Source organism: Mobula hypostoma, chromosome 29 (assembly GCF_963921235.1).
Source record: "Mobula hypostoma chromosome 29, sMobHyp1.1, whole genome shotgun sequence".
Taxonomy (NCBI): domain Eukaryota; kingdom Metazoa; phylum Chordata; class Chondrichthyes; order Myliobatiformes; family Myliobatidae; genus Mobula; species Mobula hypostoma.
The window spans coordinates 26,702,887-26,720,092 of record NC_086125.1 but is presented as its reverse complement, the minus strand read 5'-3'; the positions used below and the strand labels follow the sequence as shown (position 1 = coordinate 26,720,092).

Below are 17,206 nucleotides of genomic sequence, written 5' to 3'. Positions count from 1 at the left end.
GTCTTTGGAATGTGGGAGGAAACCCGAGCACCCGGGGGAAACCCACACAATCACAGCGAGAACATACAAACTCCTTTCAGGTAGCAGTGGAAATTGGACCCATGTTGCTGGTGCTGTAATAGTATTACAATAACTGTTATGCTATCGTGCTGCCCCTTTAGACTAATCTCACTTGCCACTTTCAGACTTCCGGCCTGTGTGTCACAGCTCTTTGGGTACTGATTCAGTAACTTTTAAATGTGCCTGTATTCCCCCACCTCCTTCAGGCAGCATACTCCAATTCCGTCTCACTTCAGAATCAGAATCAGGTTTAATATCACTGACGATATGTGCAATGCAATACGTAACAAGACTATAAATTTACAATCAGAAAGATATTAAATTAAATAAGTAGTTTAAAAAGATAGAGAAAAAAGTAGTGAGGTAGTGTACACGGGTTGATTGTCCTTTCAGAAATCTGATGGCAGAGGGGAAGAAGCTCGTCCTAAAACATTGAATGTGTGCCTTCTTTTTGGGTGTAAAGAAATTCTTGAACTCTCTAAATCTTTCTGAAATTTACCTTGAATCTACACACTGTATGTCCCATGGTTAGCAACTGTCGAAGAGAAGTGGGTCTTTTCTTTGGGAACATTTTATCTTTTCGTTTTACTTCTTGGTGAAATCTGTCTTCAATCTCCACTATTCCAAATAAATAAAAAAAAACCTACATGTCCAGTCATCAGAGGAAATTAGATCTGTGGATGATGGGCTTAAAAGTGACAACGCTGTGGTCACAATTTGCATCTGAGGTCTTTGTAGAGCTGTCTGCCCTTCAGGTGCTGATGCTGTTGCTTGGAAATGGAAATAGCAACAAGGCAGCTCCCAAGTGTGAGAGACGACCTCATGGCTGGAGATCTTCAGCTTATTGGGCAAAGGAATGGGAGATGGAATTGGTAAATTGTTTATTATTGTCACATTGGCGAAGTTCAGTGAAAACCTCATATTGCTTACTTTTCATACAGATGGATTCATTACAACAGTGCATTGAGGCAGTACAAGGTAAAACAATAACAATGCAGATTAGAGTGTAACAGCTACAGAGAAAGTACAGTACAGGTGAACAAAGTATAAGATCATAGCGAGGTAGATTGTGAGGTCAAAAGTCCATCTTAGCGTCCTAGAAAACCATTCAGTGGTCTGATGACACCGAGGTAGAAGCTGTCCTTGAGCCTGATGGTACATGCTTTCAGGCTTTTGCATCTATTCAGACGGAAGAGGGGAGAAGAGAATGTACAGGGTGGATGGGAGTCTTTCATTTTGTTAGCCAGCTTCCAGCACTTTGTGTGTGTTAAAGGGAATATCATGGTGTCATAGAGTTTTACAGCACAAAAACAGGCCCTTTGGCCCATTATGTGCCTGCTGAGCATCAAGTAACCATTTGTCCTAATTCATATTCAGATTCAGATTTATTTATTGCATCTGCGTCAGAACCTACAGTGAAAGGTGTCCTGCATTAACAACCAACACACCTCGTGATGTGTTGGGGGCAGCCTGCAAGTGTCATCACACAGTGACCTTCGGCCTCAGATCTTGATGGAGCCTGCAGCTTAGTGCCATCTTAACTAAATCTAATCCCATTTACCAGCACTTGGTCTAAAGCCTTCTGCACATTGGGTTTCAAGTAGCTATCTAAATGTTTAAATATTGTGACAGACAGTTTCAGACAGTTTGTTCCAGGTTCCAACCATCCTCTGGATGAAAAGACTCAGATGCCTTCTAAGTCCTAAATTAAATCTATGTGCCCATCAGGTTCCCCCTAAAGCCTCCTCTCTTCTGACAAAGTAATCTCAGTCTCTCCTCCTAAATGAAGCACTCTATCTTAGGAAACATGGAACATAGACTATAGAACAGTCTCGCTCAGTGCAATATACGGGCCCTTCAGCCCATGATATTATGCCGACCTTTTAACCTACTCTGAGCTTAATCTAACCCTTTTCTCCAGCATAGCCATAGATTTTTCAATCATCCATGTGCCTATCTTAAACATGCCTAATGTTTCAGCCTCTACGACTATTCCAGGAGCACATTTCATGTCCTCACTACTCTCTGTGTTTAAAAAAGCCTACCTCTGACTTCCCTGCCCCTATACTTTGCTTCATTTGGCCTAAAATTATGCCTACTAGTATTAGCTATTTCCACCCTGGGAAAAAGTCTCTGGCTATCCACTCTATCTATGCCCTCTATCATCTTGTACATCTCGATCAAGTTGCCTCTCATTCTCCTTCGCTCCCAAGAAAAAAGCCCTAGCTCACTCAACCTATCCTCATAAGACATGCTTTCTGATCCAGGCAGCATTCTGATAAATCTCCTCTGCACCTTCTTCTCTAAAGCTTCCTGATCCTTCCTTTAATGAGGCAACTGGAACTGAAAACAATACTACAAGTGTGGTCTAACGTCCAGTTCACATCCTGGAGAACTTCCTATGCACCTTCTCCAATGCATCACATCCTTTCTATAGTGTGGTGACCAGAACTGCATGCAGTACTCCAGTGGTTTCTTATTGTTTGGATTTGGATGTCCATGTGCATCTCATTAAATAATATAAATGGCAATCAGGAACACTCATGAAATCCTGCCCTGTCTAAGCGCCATTTCAATACAGAAATTACAACATAATGCTTTAGTGTGTAGGGCCTTGGTTAAGCTTCAGTAACCCAAGTGATAGAAATCCATCTCAAATATCTTCATTTTTGGGCAGGAAGGATATTAACCTTGGGAAGGCTATCAAGGCTTAAAAGGATTAAAAAAAAACCTGATTTATCTTCCCTTTAGGAGACCGAGGGGTGATCTCATCAAAGTGGTTCAGTGATTAAGAGATTCAGTAGAATAGAGAGAAGCTATTTCCTGTCATGAGGAAATCCAGGAGAAAGGTGCATGATCTCCATTTCTGAGCTGGATTACTAAGGCATGAAATTAGGAAATATCTTTTCACATGTATGGTTATGAAAACCTGACACTTTTGTCCGGAAAAGTTTGTGGAAGCTAAGGTTTTCACCTTTTCAACTGAAAGTGTAAGATCGTCAGTAGGTAAAAGTATCTAAGAGAGGTGGGAACAGTGGAACTGGAAAGCCATGATCTAACTGAACGTCAGAAAGGCTTCAGGGCCTTAATGAACTCATCCTATCCCCGTGTTTCTATTTTGATGGTTTACAGACAAAAGCTGTTACTTTGGAATGTGTGTTCCCCACAAAACAGTATGATTTGAATTACAGTGGAATGAGATATGCAATAATGATCTTTCTCTTAATCTGCAACCTCTGTAGAGTATTTTATGTATCACATGCATTATGTTTGAACTTTCTATCACAGTCAGGCTGTGACCTTGGTTATGTGAGGTTGCATCACATCTATGGTATACCTGCAAAGTTTCTGTAAGAAATTTGCAAGAGTCATTGGTGACATACCAAATCTCATTTGGCACATATTATAAGAAATTGCAAGGGAAAATGGAAAGAATCGAGTATATCAGCTGGTAAAAGATCTGTAAATTGTCTAAATAAATTGAAATTTATTTTATCAGCATGCTGTCAAAATTCTAGATTTTTAAAAATCATATTAAAAGCAGGTTATAGCATAAATGATAAGATAAAATCAGTGACCCAAACTTTGAGCTCTCTTTTGATGACTCTAAGATTGTTCTGGGCACAAACTTGGGTTAATTTTGCTCGTTAGTTTTCTCTCTTCCACTTGTCAAAGGCTGACTTATTGCTTGGGTAAGTTGGCTCAACTTCTTTTCTCATAGGAGCAGTCTGATCCGCTGAATATTCCCAACATTTTATATTTTTATATTAGATTTACAGTTTCTAAAGTTAGTTTTTTTTTTGTTTCTTTGTTTCTTGACTGCCTACTTTGCATCTGTGTGAGCAAAGGGACTGTCAATGTTTCAATGTACCAAACTTGGACGGTTAATGTATGAGGAGTGTTTGACACCCATTGGAGTTTAGAAAAATGAAGGTAGATTTTATTGAAACCTAGTAAGTAATGAAAGACCTGATACAGTGGATGTGGCGAGGATGATTCCATTACTGGGCGAGTCTAGGACCAGAGGGCACAACCTCAGAATAGAAGAACATCCCTGAGAAGGCAGGAGAATGGGGTGGAGAAGGATAATAAATCAGCCTTGATGAAATGGCAGAACAAATTTGATGGGCTGAATGGCCTAATTCGGCTCCTATGTCTTATGGCATTTGATATTTGACTGCTGATATTGGTAAGCACCTTTGAACACCACAGTCCTGTTGCAGGGTGTAAACAAAAATGGTGAACATCCCCTTTGCATCTGCTGAGCTGCTGAGTTCCTCTAGCAGTTTATCTAATGCTTCAGCCTTTTACTTCTGAGAGTGGATGTGGAGAGGATGTTCCCATTAGTAGGTGACTAGGATCTGAGGGCACAGCATCAATATAAACGGATTCTCCTTTATATCTGAGATGAGGAGGAATTTCTTCAGTCAGAAGATGGCGAATCTGTGATATTTGTTGCTACAGAGGGCGGTGGATGCCAAATCATTGGGTTATTTAAGGCAGAGATTGATAGGTTTTTGATTGGTAAGAGATTTAAGAATCACAGGGAGAAGCTGGAAGAATGGGAATGTAAAAAAATGAGTCCCGATTGAATGGAGTAGTGGGCTTGATGGACCGGGTGGTCTAATTGTGCTGTTGTATCTTATGGTCTTATCCTCACTATCCCCAATGTCTAAAGCCCACTTTATCTTAGGTCTTAAATTAAATTTGGCAACTGTTATTTAGTTCAGATAACTTTTCAGAGGGATTATTCCAAGATTCAGATCCTGTCTGTTAATCATTTAAAATGTCCAAGCCTAGACTGTCCCAGACAAGCATGTTTGAGTCAGTCTGCGATAATAGACATTATTAATTTTCCTGGCTCTGGAAGGGTGGGAATCTCCATGTGATTGAAACGTGGACATCCAATAGTTGAAGTAGAGGGCGGGCCAAGGGGCGATTGACATGTTCATGACGCGGAGGCGGGGTGCTCCTCATTGACCGACGAGGGCCGGGGGCAATGAGGAACGAGGAGGCGGCGGCGCTGGGCCAATGGCAGCGGGCGGGAGGCGGGAGCGGCGGCGGCTGTATAAAAGGGAGCGCTGGGAGCCGGCGTGCGGTCAGTTGCGAGAGAGGAGTTGTCGGCGATGGCGGACGTACGGGGGGAGCCGCCGGCGAAGCGGCCGTGCCTCGGGAACTGCGGGGCGACAGGGACGATGAGAGCGGCCCAGACAAAGCCGGGCCACGGCAGATCCCAGCGGCCCGACACCCTGCTGGACATTAGTGCCAAGAAAGTGGCGGAGAAATGGCCCTTCGAGCAGGTGAGCAGTGTGGACGCTGCAAATAAGGGAATTAAAATCACCTTAGTAAACAAGGGGGATGGCGTGGAGAGGGGCTGAAAACAATAGGCAATAAACCCTGAGCTGTCACTCTGCAGCTCCAGCCCAACAGACGCCCCCCCTTCCCAACTTTCGCACCAAATAGAAAGCTTCAATCAATTTTATTTTCACTCCTCAAATTTCTTTCCTCTCTTTGTTTTGGAAGATTTATATCCTGTGATGTTAATTGCTTTTATTTTTTTATTATGTATTTGCTCCTTAGACTTGGGAATTGTTCGTTGCTTTCATAAACCTGGCTGCTTTTAGTTACTTTATTCTGCCCGGACTAGCCTCCTTTTTTTCATATCATTATTTTGAAATGTATGTATTTTGGTGGTTACGCTACACTGTGATTTAAAATCTTTTATTTTAATTCCCCCAACTTTCAATTAATGTTTATCTGGTGTGAGAAGGGAATGGGAAATCGGAGCGGTGACTGGGGAGATGAGGAAATTGAAGAGGAGGTAAGAAATTGAGTGTGAATTGCTTGGGGTGTTATGGTGAAAGATACTACATACTGAGTTTAAAGGGAACGCAGACAGATTTGTCAAACACTTTTTTTTAAACCCACATCATCGTTATTTAAATGATTGTAACTGAGTAGTTCCTTCAGTTTTTCTATTCTTTCTAGCTCCCACCCTCCCCTTTATGGTTTTTGCGTATTCTTCAGCTTAATATAAAGACTGGCACCCACAATTGATACCGGCTACAGTAATTGTGGCACTGACTGGTATCTGTAGCTAATTTCGTTGTTCAGAGTTGGTAAACGGCTTTGGTATTTTGTAATCTTTGTTTTGTGGTTCAACAGAGAACAAAAACCAGCCGGTATAGTTATTTCGCTGTAAATTACTGCAAACCAGTTTAGCAAAGTACTTTTAATTGACCGTTTTGGTTTTTTTGTATTGACATCATTTGCACAGTGCCCTTTCCAAACAATGAAGATCGTAGTTTGAGGAAAGGAAGGGCTTTCTTCTGTACGTGATTGTAAAGAAGCAACTAAAATATAATTAACTGACTAATAGAATTGTTTGTGATACCAGTGTTGTGCAAGTTTGTTTATACGAAATATGACTGTAACTTGGAGAAAAGGCTCTTTTTGTTTTCAGGAAGCCACTGATGGAAAATTAGTTGATTTTAATTCGTGTTCTGAAATGTGTTTGACTCTACTAAGTCTGGTACGTGTGTAGTTGTTGATGGAATATGAGTTTCTTGTCTGCCTGCAAGGCGGTACAGGTTTGTCTGTGAAGACTAGTATTGTTTCCACAGGAACTATATTCAAGAGGTGTGTGTCAGCAAGGGTGGGAGTGATTTTTTTTTGTTTCCATCTGACTATTTTTACCCACCCCCTCTTTTTCCCATTTAATCTCCCCCAGGGTGTGGGTGTGAATATTTGCCCCATAGAGGGTCTGAAAGTAGCTCAGGATAGTCATGATTCAGACTATGATTAAAGCAAGGACTATTGCCTGAAGTTTGTGTTAGATATTTAAACATTAATTTATGGTGTAAAAGAGATGGAGACCACATAAATTCTGCCTTCGGCTGAAATACTGGTCTGGACCTTTTTGCTGTTTGTCAGTTCCCGTAGTGGATCTTTTAAACTGATCAGATAAAGGGCTCAGATTTTTGGTGGGAATATCCTTCTCTTTAGTCAAACTAATAAATTTGTGTTAAACCACAAATTTATGACACATCAGCCCAACTATGTTTTAGTTCTGTATGCACTGTAATTTCAATCTGTCAAAAGTACTAATGCAGAAAGTAATCTGAAGCATGATAGTTAGCGTAATGCGACTTGGGTTCAGTTCCTGCTGCTGTTTATAAGGGGTTTGTATGTTCTCCCTGTGACTGCATGGGTTCCTCCGGGTGCTCTGGTTTCCTCCCCACATTCCAGAAACTGTGGGTCACAAGAATCTCATTGGGTCAGAAGGACCTGTTACCATGCTATAACTTAAAAATGATCTGTTTCATAATAGTCAATGACTTGTTTGTCCTGTGTTTTGGGGGAAGGGAAAAAGACGTGTGCTTTGAGGGTCGTGTCTGTTATTGTTTGTTGGGACAGTGTGGAGTAGGGGTGGATGTTTTCGGTCACTGTGTGATGTAGACTCTGTTTTGTATATTTAAGTATCTAAAAACAAACAATCACTGCTGCAGAAAGTGGGTTAACTGTGCAATTGAGTGGGCGTGAAAATAAAAATACAATCAGCTGTCCCACTCCTTCAGCCATCTCCTTCCCTGGATGTACCAATCCCACAACTGGGCACTCTCTTCGAAGGCTATTGAAGCTGCAGCGGCTAAGAACAATAACAAAACTTTTCCACTTCAAAGCAGAAATTTCCAAGAAAAACAACATGGTTTATGGTTTCTTGTCGTGTTGCTGACTGTGTGCTGTATGTGGGACGGAACTGGCAGACACGGGTTGGTTAGCATGCTTGTCTCATTCATCAAATCCAATGCCGTATGTAGCAGGGTGGAAAATGCAGCAGTCAGTTTGCACGCAGTAAACTCCTTTTGGCTCTTACCAAAACATCTCTGTGACATTAACTTAGGGTACAGATATTGGCTAGACTACTAAGACATTCTCTCAGAGAGGTGTCCTTATGTTAACAACTCGTCTGCCTGTAGAGTCCTTGCCCTGTTTTACACTGAAGTGTGGACATTGCTTTGGTGCTCAAACCTTCTGAGTTGGCCTTGAACCCCACCCTCTAAATTTTGTGACTGGGTGAGAGTACTAAAGTGGAGATTGATAGCTTGATTGGTAAGGGGTTAAAAGGTTGTGTGGAGAAGAATGGGGTTGAGAGGAAAAATAAATCAGCCATGATCGAAAGGTGGAATAGACTTGATGGGGGGAATGGCTGAATTCTGTTTATGGTTTTATGACAAACTGAGCCATAGCTGATGCTTAAGAATAATGGGAGACATCAAGGCGATTAAGGGTTGTGCCCATCATAGGGTTGCCAGAAATTCACAAGCAGGTGATTGTTGTTTTAATCCACCTTTCACTGCAGGTTATTTTAGTGTAATGTTTAAGTTGTCTTGCTAGAACATTTGCCACTTGAAATTTTAACAAGCTGTAAATTGCACTTTTTTGACAGTAACAAGGTATAGTTTCCTTTCATTTAAAATCTTGCTGTTTTGGAACATTGGGGAATCATGGCGAGTACTTCAGCTGTGGTGAGAACAAATCAATGCAGTTAATGTTCATGTTTGCAAATGCCGAGAATGTTAAGCACCAGTGATACCATTGGTCAGAATGGGGAGCTTACTCGAGGTGACACATTGAGAATATTGCATGACTGTATAAATTGAAATGCAATGTTTCATGGTCTGTTTGGCAACAGTCCACTACTTAGACTGTTGTTAATGTTGTATGATTTCCCAACATAGTTGTATCAAATTCCTTCACTGAAGATCTAAGTTGTTTCGCCTAAGAGGGTTAAGACTGTAGCTTGTGGTCAAGAGAGATTTGAACTATTGTAGTCAGTGCTCACAGATAATACTTCAACTTACCTTCAGGTATAAACACTAACGTTGGCATGATTTGATTTTCTAATGCCAGATTTAGTTCTAGTGGAAGTTTTTTTTTGCTAGTTTGCACTTTTGACAACTATTTTTGAGGTACTAGTTCAAGGCGTGGAATCTTAAGATCATTGGATGAAAGTAAACAGTTGATTTTTTTTACTGGAGCGGTGGAGCGTGGAACACTGCAGCAAAGTTTGTGGTAGAGACAGATGCATTGCGGATATTTAAGAGATTTTTAGGTAGACACATTGAAAGAAAAATGGTGGGCTATGTAGGAGGGAATGGTTAGATTGATCTTATTGTTTAGAGATACAGCACAAAATAGGTCCTTTGCCCCCAATTCAATCTTAGTCTAATTTTACGGGTTAAAAGCATTGTACTATGCTGTAATATTCTATGTCTTAGAACTCAGTTTTAAGACCTAGAATAATACCCAATTTAGGCAAGGTAGTGCTCAGTTTAGAAAGCGTGCAGTTAAAGAAACTTGTCCAGACTGTGTGATGGTGATTGTGCTAAAAGGCTTGGGTATGAAATGCCAACGAATGAAGAGAAAATCTCTGCCATTTCTATTCATGGTTCGGGTGGAGTCCACAACAGGTTAAATTATACATAATGGGTGCAAAGAATGGCCAAATGATGGTCTTCGTGTTTCCCAAATTACTTTGAATTAGTTATTCTCTGGTGAGATGGGATGGTTGTTTGTACAAGCAAGCTGCTTAAAATTAACTACTGTGGTTTCTGACAGGCGAGTGTAGCTAGTATTTACAACTGGAGTTTTTATGATATTGCTGGGATCCTTTGAGTGAGCAGTAGAGCTGATAAAATTAATAGTTGCCAGTAATTATTGTGCTGAGTTTCCCTGCATGTTGTGGTTTCTTCACCTTTGGAAAGCAGGGAATTGAAATTTTATTTCACATTGATTGCTTAGAAGATTGGAACATTGTTCTGGTTTCTAATGATAGGGTGCAGATGGTTAATTTTTTTTTGTGTGCATTTATTTTTAGGTAGAGGAGCGATTTTCTCGAATCCCAGAGCCAGTTCAGAGGAGGATTATTTTCTGGTCGTTTCCCAGAAATGAACGCGAAATCTGCATGTACTCATCACTCAGCTATCAGTGTCAGGAAGGAGAGAAGGACGGTGAAGTTCCTTTCAACAAAGGGCTGAGGTTATTGGAAACGGGAGCCATAGAACGTGTACTGCAAGTAGGTGAGTATGTTATCAAAATGCCCGGTGATGGGTTTGCTAAATGTGGATCAGAGTGTGATCACTCAAGTCGAGTATGATGTTTACCTGGGGGTTGTCTGTTCATGGGCCTGAGGTGGCTGTAGAGGAAATTGAAGGCAAATTTATGCAGTTTGGATCTCTGCACGTGGTATGATACGGTGGTGCTACTGAATGCCACTGGTCAGTTTAAGAACTTTGCACAGTTTGATGGAGGCACTGCTTTTGTGAAGCACAGGAAAATGGAAATACCCTTCAGGATGTTTGGAGAAGGGCTTGCTTCCTGAAGCAGCATGCATGAGGAATGACTTGGATCCAGTGAGACTCGTAATTGTGAAAATGCATTTGCTGGTTTGTAACTGGTGTGGGTTGGAAATCTTTACTTGAAATTACTGTGGTTTGATACTTTTGTAGAGTTGCCACTAAAATGCTACTGGGCTAGTTTGAATAGTAGATATAATTTAAGGAGCCATTAACAAGCTCTGTATAGGTAACTTGGCATTAAATAGCTTTTAGCAGCATGTATTAAGTAATGGACTTCCTTTTGTGATGCTCATGTGGTCCCTAGCCAGTGGCACTTGAGCATTTTCCCACAATAAAATAACTTCAGATAGCTTGGGGCACAATCTTCAGTTCAAAATAAAATAGAATGGGCTTCTGTATTCCTAGTTGCACTAACCACTGAGTGTTTTTGTAGAAGGATTTAAGATCCGGGTTACACTTGCACTCCCATATTAGATTCTTTCCCGCTTTTTCCTTGCTAGCCCCAGTTCTGATTCATTAGCCAGGACTATCATTTGATGATGATTGTCTAAAGTGGGAGTCATAGTTCAATTGCTGGCATTCTTGTCTTTGTTTAAAATTAGAGATAACGAGATTAGGTTTATTTGTCACATGTATGTCAAAACGTACAATGCATTAATGGGCACGCTCTAACAGTATGCTGGGTATATAGCATAAGAATAGGTTATACATTTTGTAATCTGAAACCGTATGTGGTTGGAATGTGGGAGGAAATAGGGGTTCAATTCCCTCTGCTATCTGTAAGGAGTGTGTAGAATCTCCTTGAAGGAAACCTACGGGAAGATCATACAAGCTCCTTACAGGCAGTGGTGGGAATTGAACCCTGAACTCAGGCACTGTTAAGTATTATGCTAACCTGTGAAGTCCTACTGAAGGCTAAGCGTACAGAAATTTAGGCTGATGAGGACTGTACTGCTTCTCAATAAGTTAAAACTAAACATGGTCTGGCCTGAAGTTGTTGTAATGATCCTCTGGTTCAGTGGGAGGATATTTGAGTAATATTTGCCTTTCAATCAGCACAGTGTTCCTTAAGAGAACAGATAAATGGGCCATCACATTACTTTTAGTGTGAGCTTGTTGCATACACATATATAGGCTGTCTTATTTACTACGTTACTGTCAGAATAGTGTATTTACTCAGTGGGCATCCTGCTGTATGAAAAGTATCAGCGAGCAAGTTCTGGTTTGCTGATGTTGCTTCAGGAGTTCCAATGGCACAGCTCAGCCAGGACTATTGCTGGATCTTCTGGTATGTGTTCAACCAGTTTACAATGGGCAATTTGATCTTTGGAGATGGGAAATATTCCCAGTTAGTACTCTATCAGAGGTTAATACTCATGGATTAATGTGATTGAGTGTAACGATTTTTAAAGTGTACTTAAATGCAAGCAGGCTTTTCTACTGAGGTTGGGTGAGACTAGAACCAGCGGTCATGGATTAAGGTGAAAGGTGAAATATTTAATGGGAATCTGAGGGGGATCTTCACTCAGATGGTGAGAGTGGAATGAGCTGCCAGCAGAAGTGGTGGATGCGGGGTTGATTTCAGAAGTTTGGAGAAGACAATAGATGGGAGGGGTATGGACCACAGGTTGATAGCACCCTGTAGGATAATGATTTGGCACTGACTGGATGGTCTGAAGGGCCTGTTTCTGTGTTGTAGTTCTCTGACTCTATCTCTAAAGTGAGAGAAAATTGTACATTGTATGTGTTCTATTTCTTCCTTGTAGTTGCCAAGTTCGCCTGACTGTAATCCTTGTGTCTAAGCAACCTCGAGGCATTCATGTAACTTTTATTGAGCTCCTCATCAGTCTTGCACAAAAGTTACCCTTTTATAGTGGTTGCATAACAGGTGAACTTGTGCACAGTTCCAAAAGCTGATTTAGATGATGAGTCAGTAATCCAGTTTCCTTTGCATGGTAACAGTGCGACAATGTCTGAGTTGTTGGCCTCCAGGCTTCCTTAAACTGATTTGTTTGGGGTGTAATTATGTACAATTCATACAAGAGGTCCCTGAGGTCCACTGGCAGGTGTTTGTTTAACAATCTTATTTTTGCAAATGCAATGTCATTTTACTGGGCCTATCCAGTGATGCAAAAAAAAATGACAAATATGAGTTACATTTGCAAGGACGTGTGAACTGTACGCAAGGGTTTCCAAAAAATGACATATATTGTGAAAGTGGAATATGAACAGTTTATAAAGCCTTCAGAGTGCAATGATTTTTTTCAACTTTGTAAGTCAGCTGTTTTAATTAATTTTGCAGTGTTTATGTAGTTACAACTTTGACTGATTTAACAGCTCTTCACTTAGAGTTCATTTAAATTCCCTTAGATGCTGTTTTGATGTCTCCTTTTCTCTCTCTCCAGTGAACTTGTTCTCAGTTTGAGCCCTTAGAAGAAATATACAGTACCCTCCTTTGCACTACCCTCTAGAGTTTGACTCATTATAGTACCCTTAGAGCGGTAAATGTTTACCAGCATAGTTTAATGGGGGGGGGGCACAAAAGTTAAGCACGTGATTCTGCGGATGCTGGAAATCCAGAACAACTCTCTCAAAATATTGGAGGAACTCAGCAGGTCAGACAGTGTCTATGAAGGGGAAAAAGCAGTCAACGTTTTGGGTGGAGGGCCCTCATCAAGACTGGAAAGAAAGGGGACAGAAGCCAGCTTGCTGAAGGTATTGGTGTTGTATGCATTTGCTCTGTTAGAGTGCATTGCATCATTGGCACACAGCCAATGAAATTGTGGTATGTAATGACCCTGTTTAGAGCTGGTTCAATTAGCATTCTAGTTTATGGGAATGCTTTGTCAGTACTAAGTGAGGTATCAGTGTATTATGCAGTTAAGTTCTGTTTTGGCACCACTAAAGGTTGGCTTTTGGGGAGAGGAAAGGAAACAGTTTTGGCATGGACAGGGTTGATTCAATATCAGTCAGTCTGGAATTCTTACACAAGGGGGAAAAAAATCATCCATTGATACAAATTGGAAATATTGCTTGGGATTTAGAGGACGAACAATCGCATTCCCAAGCAAAGTGTGTGCATCTCTCATCATTCCAGACCTTCAGTTCTATTTGGAGAAGCAGGGGACTTTGGAGTCCAAGTTATTGGGTATATAAAAGGTGAGGTTGATAGGTTCTTGATTAGTAAGGGTATTGGGAGAAGGCAAGAATGGTCATAAAACAGCCTTGATGGAATGGCAGAGCAGACCTATGGGCCTAAAGGCCTAATTCTGCACCTGTGTCTTGTGGACTGTAAGTGCTGGAATCTAGAGCAATTTGACTTGCTGAGTTCTTCCAGCACGTGTGTTGCTTCAGTTTCAGTTTGTCTCCTTTCATGGTGGAAAGCTAACATTGGAGACCATCAAAACAGGTTGTTCCTTTCCACTCATTGAACAATATTTATTATTTGAGTTTGGGATTCATTATTCACCACGCTGTGATCTGGGATACTGGAAACAGGAGTAAATTTCATGTGCCTCTTGTCATTAGACAAAGCATGCAATTAATGTACATGTTGCAGTCTGATTCTGAATCGTTTTCCTTGGATCTTGGGTTTCTTGTTTTGGCTTCTATTTTTATTTGGCCTTTATTTCTCTAGTACTATTGAAGTTAAAAAAAAAAATTAAAGTGAGGGTAACGGATGAGAAGGGTTTCTTGCTGTGGATGGGACCGTGGTTAATGTTCTGTGCAGATTGATATTACGCTCTGTTCTGGACACCACATTTCAAGAAATAGGTCCAAGATTTCGGAAAAGTTGCAGTTGTTACTAAAATGATTGGAGGTGTGCGGAACCCTGTAGATAGACTGCAGAAGGTAAGAGTCCCCTTGGAATATAAGATTGCTTGTCCAAGGTATTTAAAAACAATAGTGAAACTGTTCCCATAGATGGAGGTCAAGAACTAGAGGTGACACAAGGGTCTTTTAAATGGTAGTTGAATCCAGGTAAGTGTGCCAGGTGAAATTGGAAGCAGATTGAATTGTATTCAAAAGGGAGCTGGGTAAGGAGATTAAAATAAAATTTTGTGCACTATCAGGACCACCTAAATTGCTTTTGTGTGCAGCCAGACTGACTGAACTAAGTGTTGCCTTCTTGCCCAGTAATCACTCAGAGGATGAGTGAGGATTTACAATCTCTTTCACAGCACCCCAATGGTTGTGCTGAGAGCCATTGACCCTCAGTTTACTGAACATCTGACTTTGATGCTGTGTTTACCCCTTCTGCCCCTGAGAATCCAGCATCAAATCAGACTACCTGCATTTGTTGTAAAACATCTGTTTGGCCATGGAGGTGCTTTTTGAAGAATTGTTCTGGAAAAAATTCTCGTGCCTTAATTGTAGATTGGTACACATGCAAAAGTATAAATGAATATATAGATTTAAACTTAATTCTGCACATATAAAGGTGAACATTTAGACCTGCTGATTTTAAACATTCATTCTGTTAATGATTTTTTTTTTTTGCTTTTGAATAACCAGTTAGTTGCTGCCACTGAATAACTGAAATCCAACATTATAGATGTGTTTAGTAATTATGGACAATATCTTCAGGTGTATATTTATTATTATATAATTTAGCAATACAGTGCAGGTTAGGCCTTTCCAGCCCTCCGAGTGACACTGCCCCATAACCCTGATTTAACCCTAACCTAAACATGGGACAATTTACCTGAAGAAGGGTCCCAACCCAAAATGTTGACTGTTCACTGTTTTCCATAGATGCTGCCTGGCCTGCTGAGTTCCTCCAGCATTTTGTGTGTTGCTTTGGATTTCTAGCATCTGCAGATTTTTCTCATGTTTGACAATGACCAATTAACCTACTTTGGTACATCTTGGGACTGTGGGAGGAAGCCAGAGCACTTGGGGAAAATCCACATATAGCACAGTGACTTTTACTGAACAGCGCCCAAATTGAACTCCAAGCTCAATGCCCGGAGCTGTAATCGCGTCTTGCTAACTGCTATGCGGCAGTGCAGTTCCTGAAATGATTATGACACTAGGGAGAAAGATGATTCTTGACCATCCCTCTCCCCAATTATTGCATTATTCAGTAAAGACCATTCGTCCTTATCTGCTAGGTCCTACCCCATGACTTGCAATTTTCTTTTCAAATTTGTTTATGCTTTTTAAAAAAATTTTTTAAAGGATTCTATTCACACAGCTGTTTCTGGTAAGGCATTCTACATAATTCTCCGGAGCCCAGTGTTAAATTTTAAATGTCTGTTTCTGTACTGTCTCATCAACAGAGGATAACTAAATTTAGAAAGACTGCTATACACAGTGATGGGTGCATGGAATGTCTCATCGGGGGTGGAGGTAGAGGTAGAAACATTAGTAAATTTTAAGAGCTGTTTAGTCAGACAAATGAATGAGAGGAAAAGAAAGCGATATGGTCATTGTGTAGGTAGAAGAAATTAGTTTAGTTAGCCATTTGATTACTAATTTAATTGGTTTGGCACAACATTGTGGGCTGAAAGGCCTGTCTCTATTGTACTGTTTTATGCTGTTTCAAGCAAGGGGAAACCCTGGGTAAGTCCATTGGTTGGTCATCACTTGAGAGAGAATGTGACAGGCTTCTTGTTTAATCATGGAATTTTAAAACAAATTGTGTATCAGTTTGGATCTTACTTTCATAGAATTTTAAGATTGCTTCAGGTAGTCTGTAAATTGGGCAGCTTCCCAACAAACTGAACTAATACAAGCTCTGAGATTTCTCACTGCCTGAAGCAGGCTTCTCGCTTGCTAACTCTGATCTGCTGGCATGTGCAGGTTGACTGGTTTAATAAGCCATCTGCATGGTCCAATGGGATTGTTTGCCAATGGAATAAACAGCTTTTGATGGGCAGGAAGAAACTCCAAGGAAAGGGTGACTGAAAAGAAAATACCCAGTAGGCCTGATTTTATTCTATAGTCGGGCATCTTGTTCTTTTGCAAGGAAGGGAAGAAATATCTGCCAGTGTTTTTGGAGAAACAGTTCGTCGTGTTGTATCTAGCGTTATTAATGTCATAACATCATAATAACATTAGGCTATTTATGATTGAGTATCCAATTCAATTGTACCTTCATGTTAGCAAAAGTAAAATGGCTCTCTTTCCAGCCCATCCTTGATGTCTGAAGAAGTAAATCTGCCTTACACAATACTACATTCACTGGCTATTTTAATGCATGGTTGGGTGATGAGAGGCCACTTTGAATTGCTTAATATGTGAAACATATGTTAACTAATAAGCATTCATAGAGACCAATGGCAAGTAATGCTTTGAGCAAAACTAGTGGAGTGAGCTTTAATTCCGCTAAAGAGGGTAGGTGTGCTGAACAAATACAGTACAGAAAGCCTCTAATATCAAGATTATTTGATGTCATTTTCTGTACACAAGTGCAAGAATGAAATAATTGCTATTTCAGATCTGATGCATCACAAAAAAAACACAAGATGAGAACACTATTTAAAAAACAATAAATATAAATGCGTAAAATAGCTTGTATACATTAATTGTATGTGCATAAAGTGAAACTAGGCTATACATAAGGTAACTGATAGGAAATAATAAAGTAGTGGGGGTGTTGATCAGGAAGGAAGGAAGGTAACTGTTTTTGAGGCTAGAGGTCCTGGCATGGATGCTACATAGCCTTCTCTCTGATGGGAGTGGCTCAAACAGTCCTTGAGCAGGGTATGTGGGATCCTACATGATATTACTGGCTCTCTTCTGGCTCCTTTCTGTGTATGTCCTTGATGGTGGGTAGGCTG

At 40.6% G+C, this 17,206-nt stretch overlaps 1 protein-coding gene across 3 annotated transcripts in view; it reads left to right on the top strand.

The window, feature by feature from the left end:
* The window catches only part of LOC134339504 (zinc finger SWIM domain-containing protein 4-like), a 155,368-nt gene that overhangs the window by 44,868 nt on the left and 93,294 nt on the right, over positions 1 to 17,206 (top strand). For 2 of the 3 annotated variants that reach the window (XM_063036086.1, XM_063036084.1), the window contains exons 1-2: positions 5,186 to 5,360; positions 9,941 to 10,142. In XM_063036086.1, the coding sequence (XP_062892156.1) occupies positions 5,187 to 5,360; positions 9,941 to 10,142 (376 nt within the window). In that variant the 5' untranslated portion in view covers position 5,186. Of the gene's footprint in view, positions 1 to 5,185; positions 5,361 to 9,940; positions 10,143 to 17,206 lie in introns of those variants that run through there. The other variant, XM_063036087.1, reaches the window with a different exon arrangement.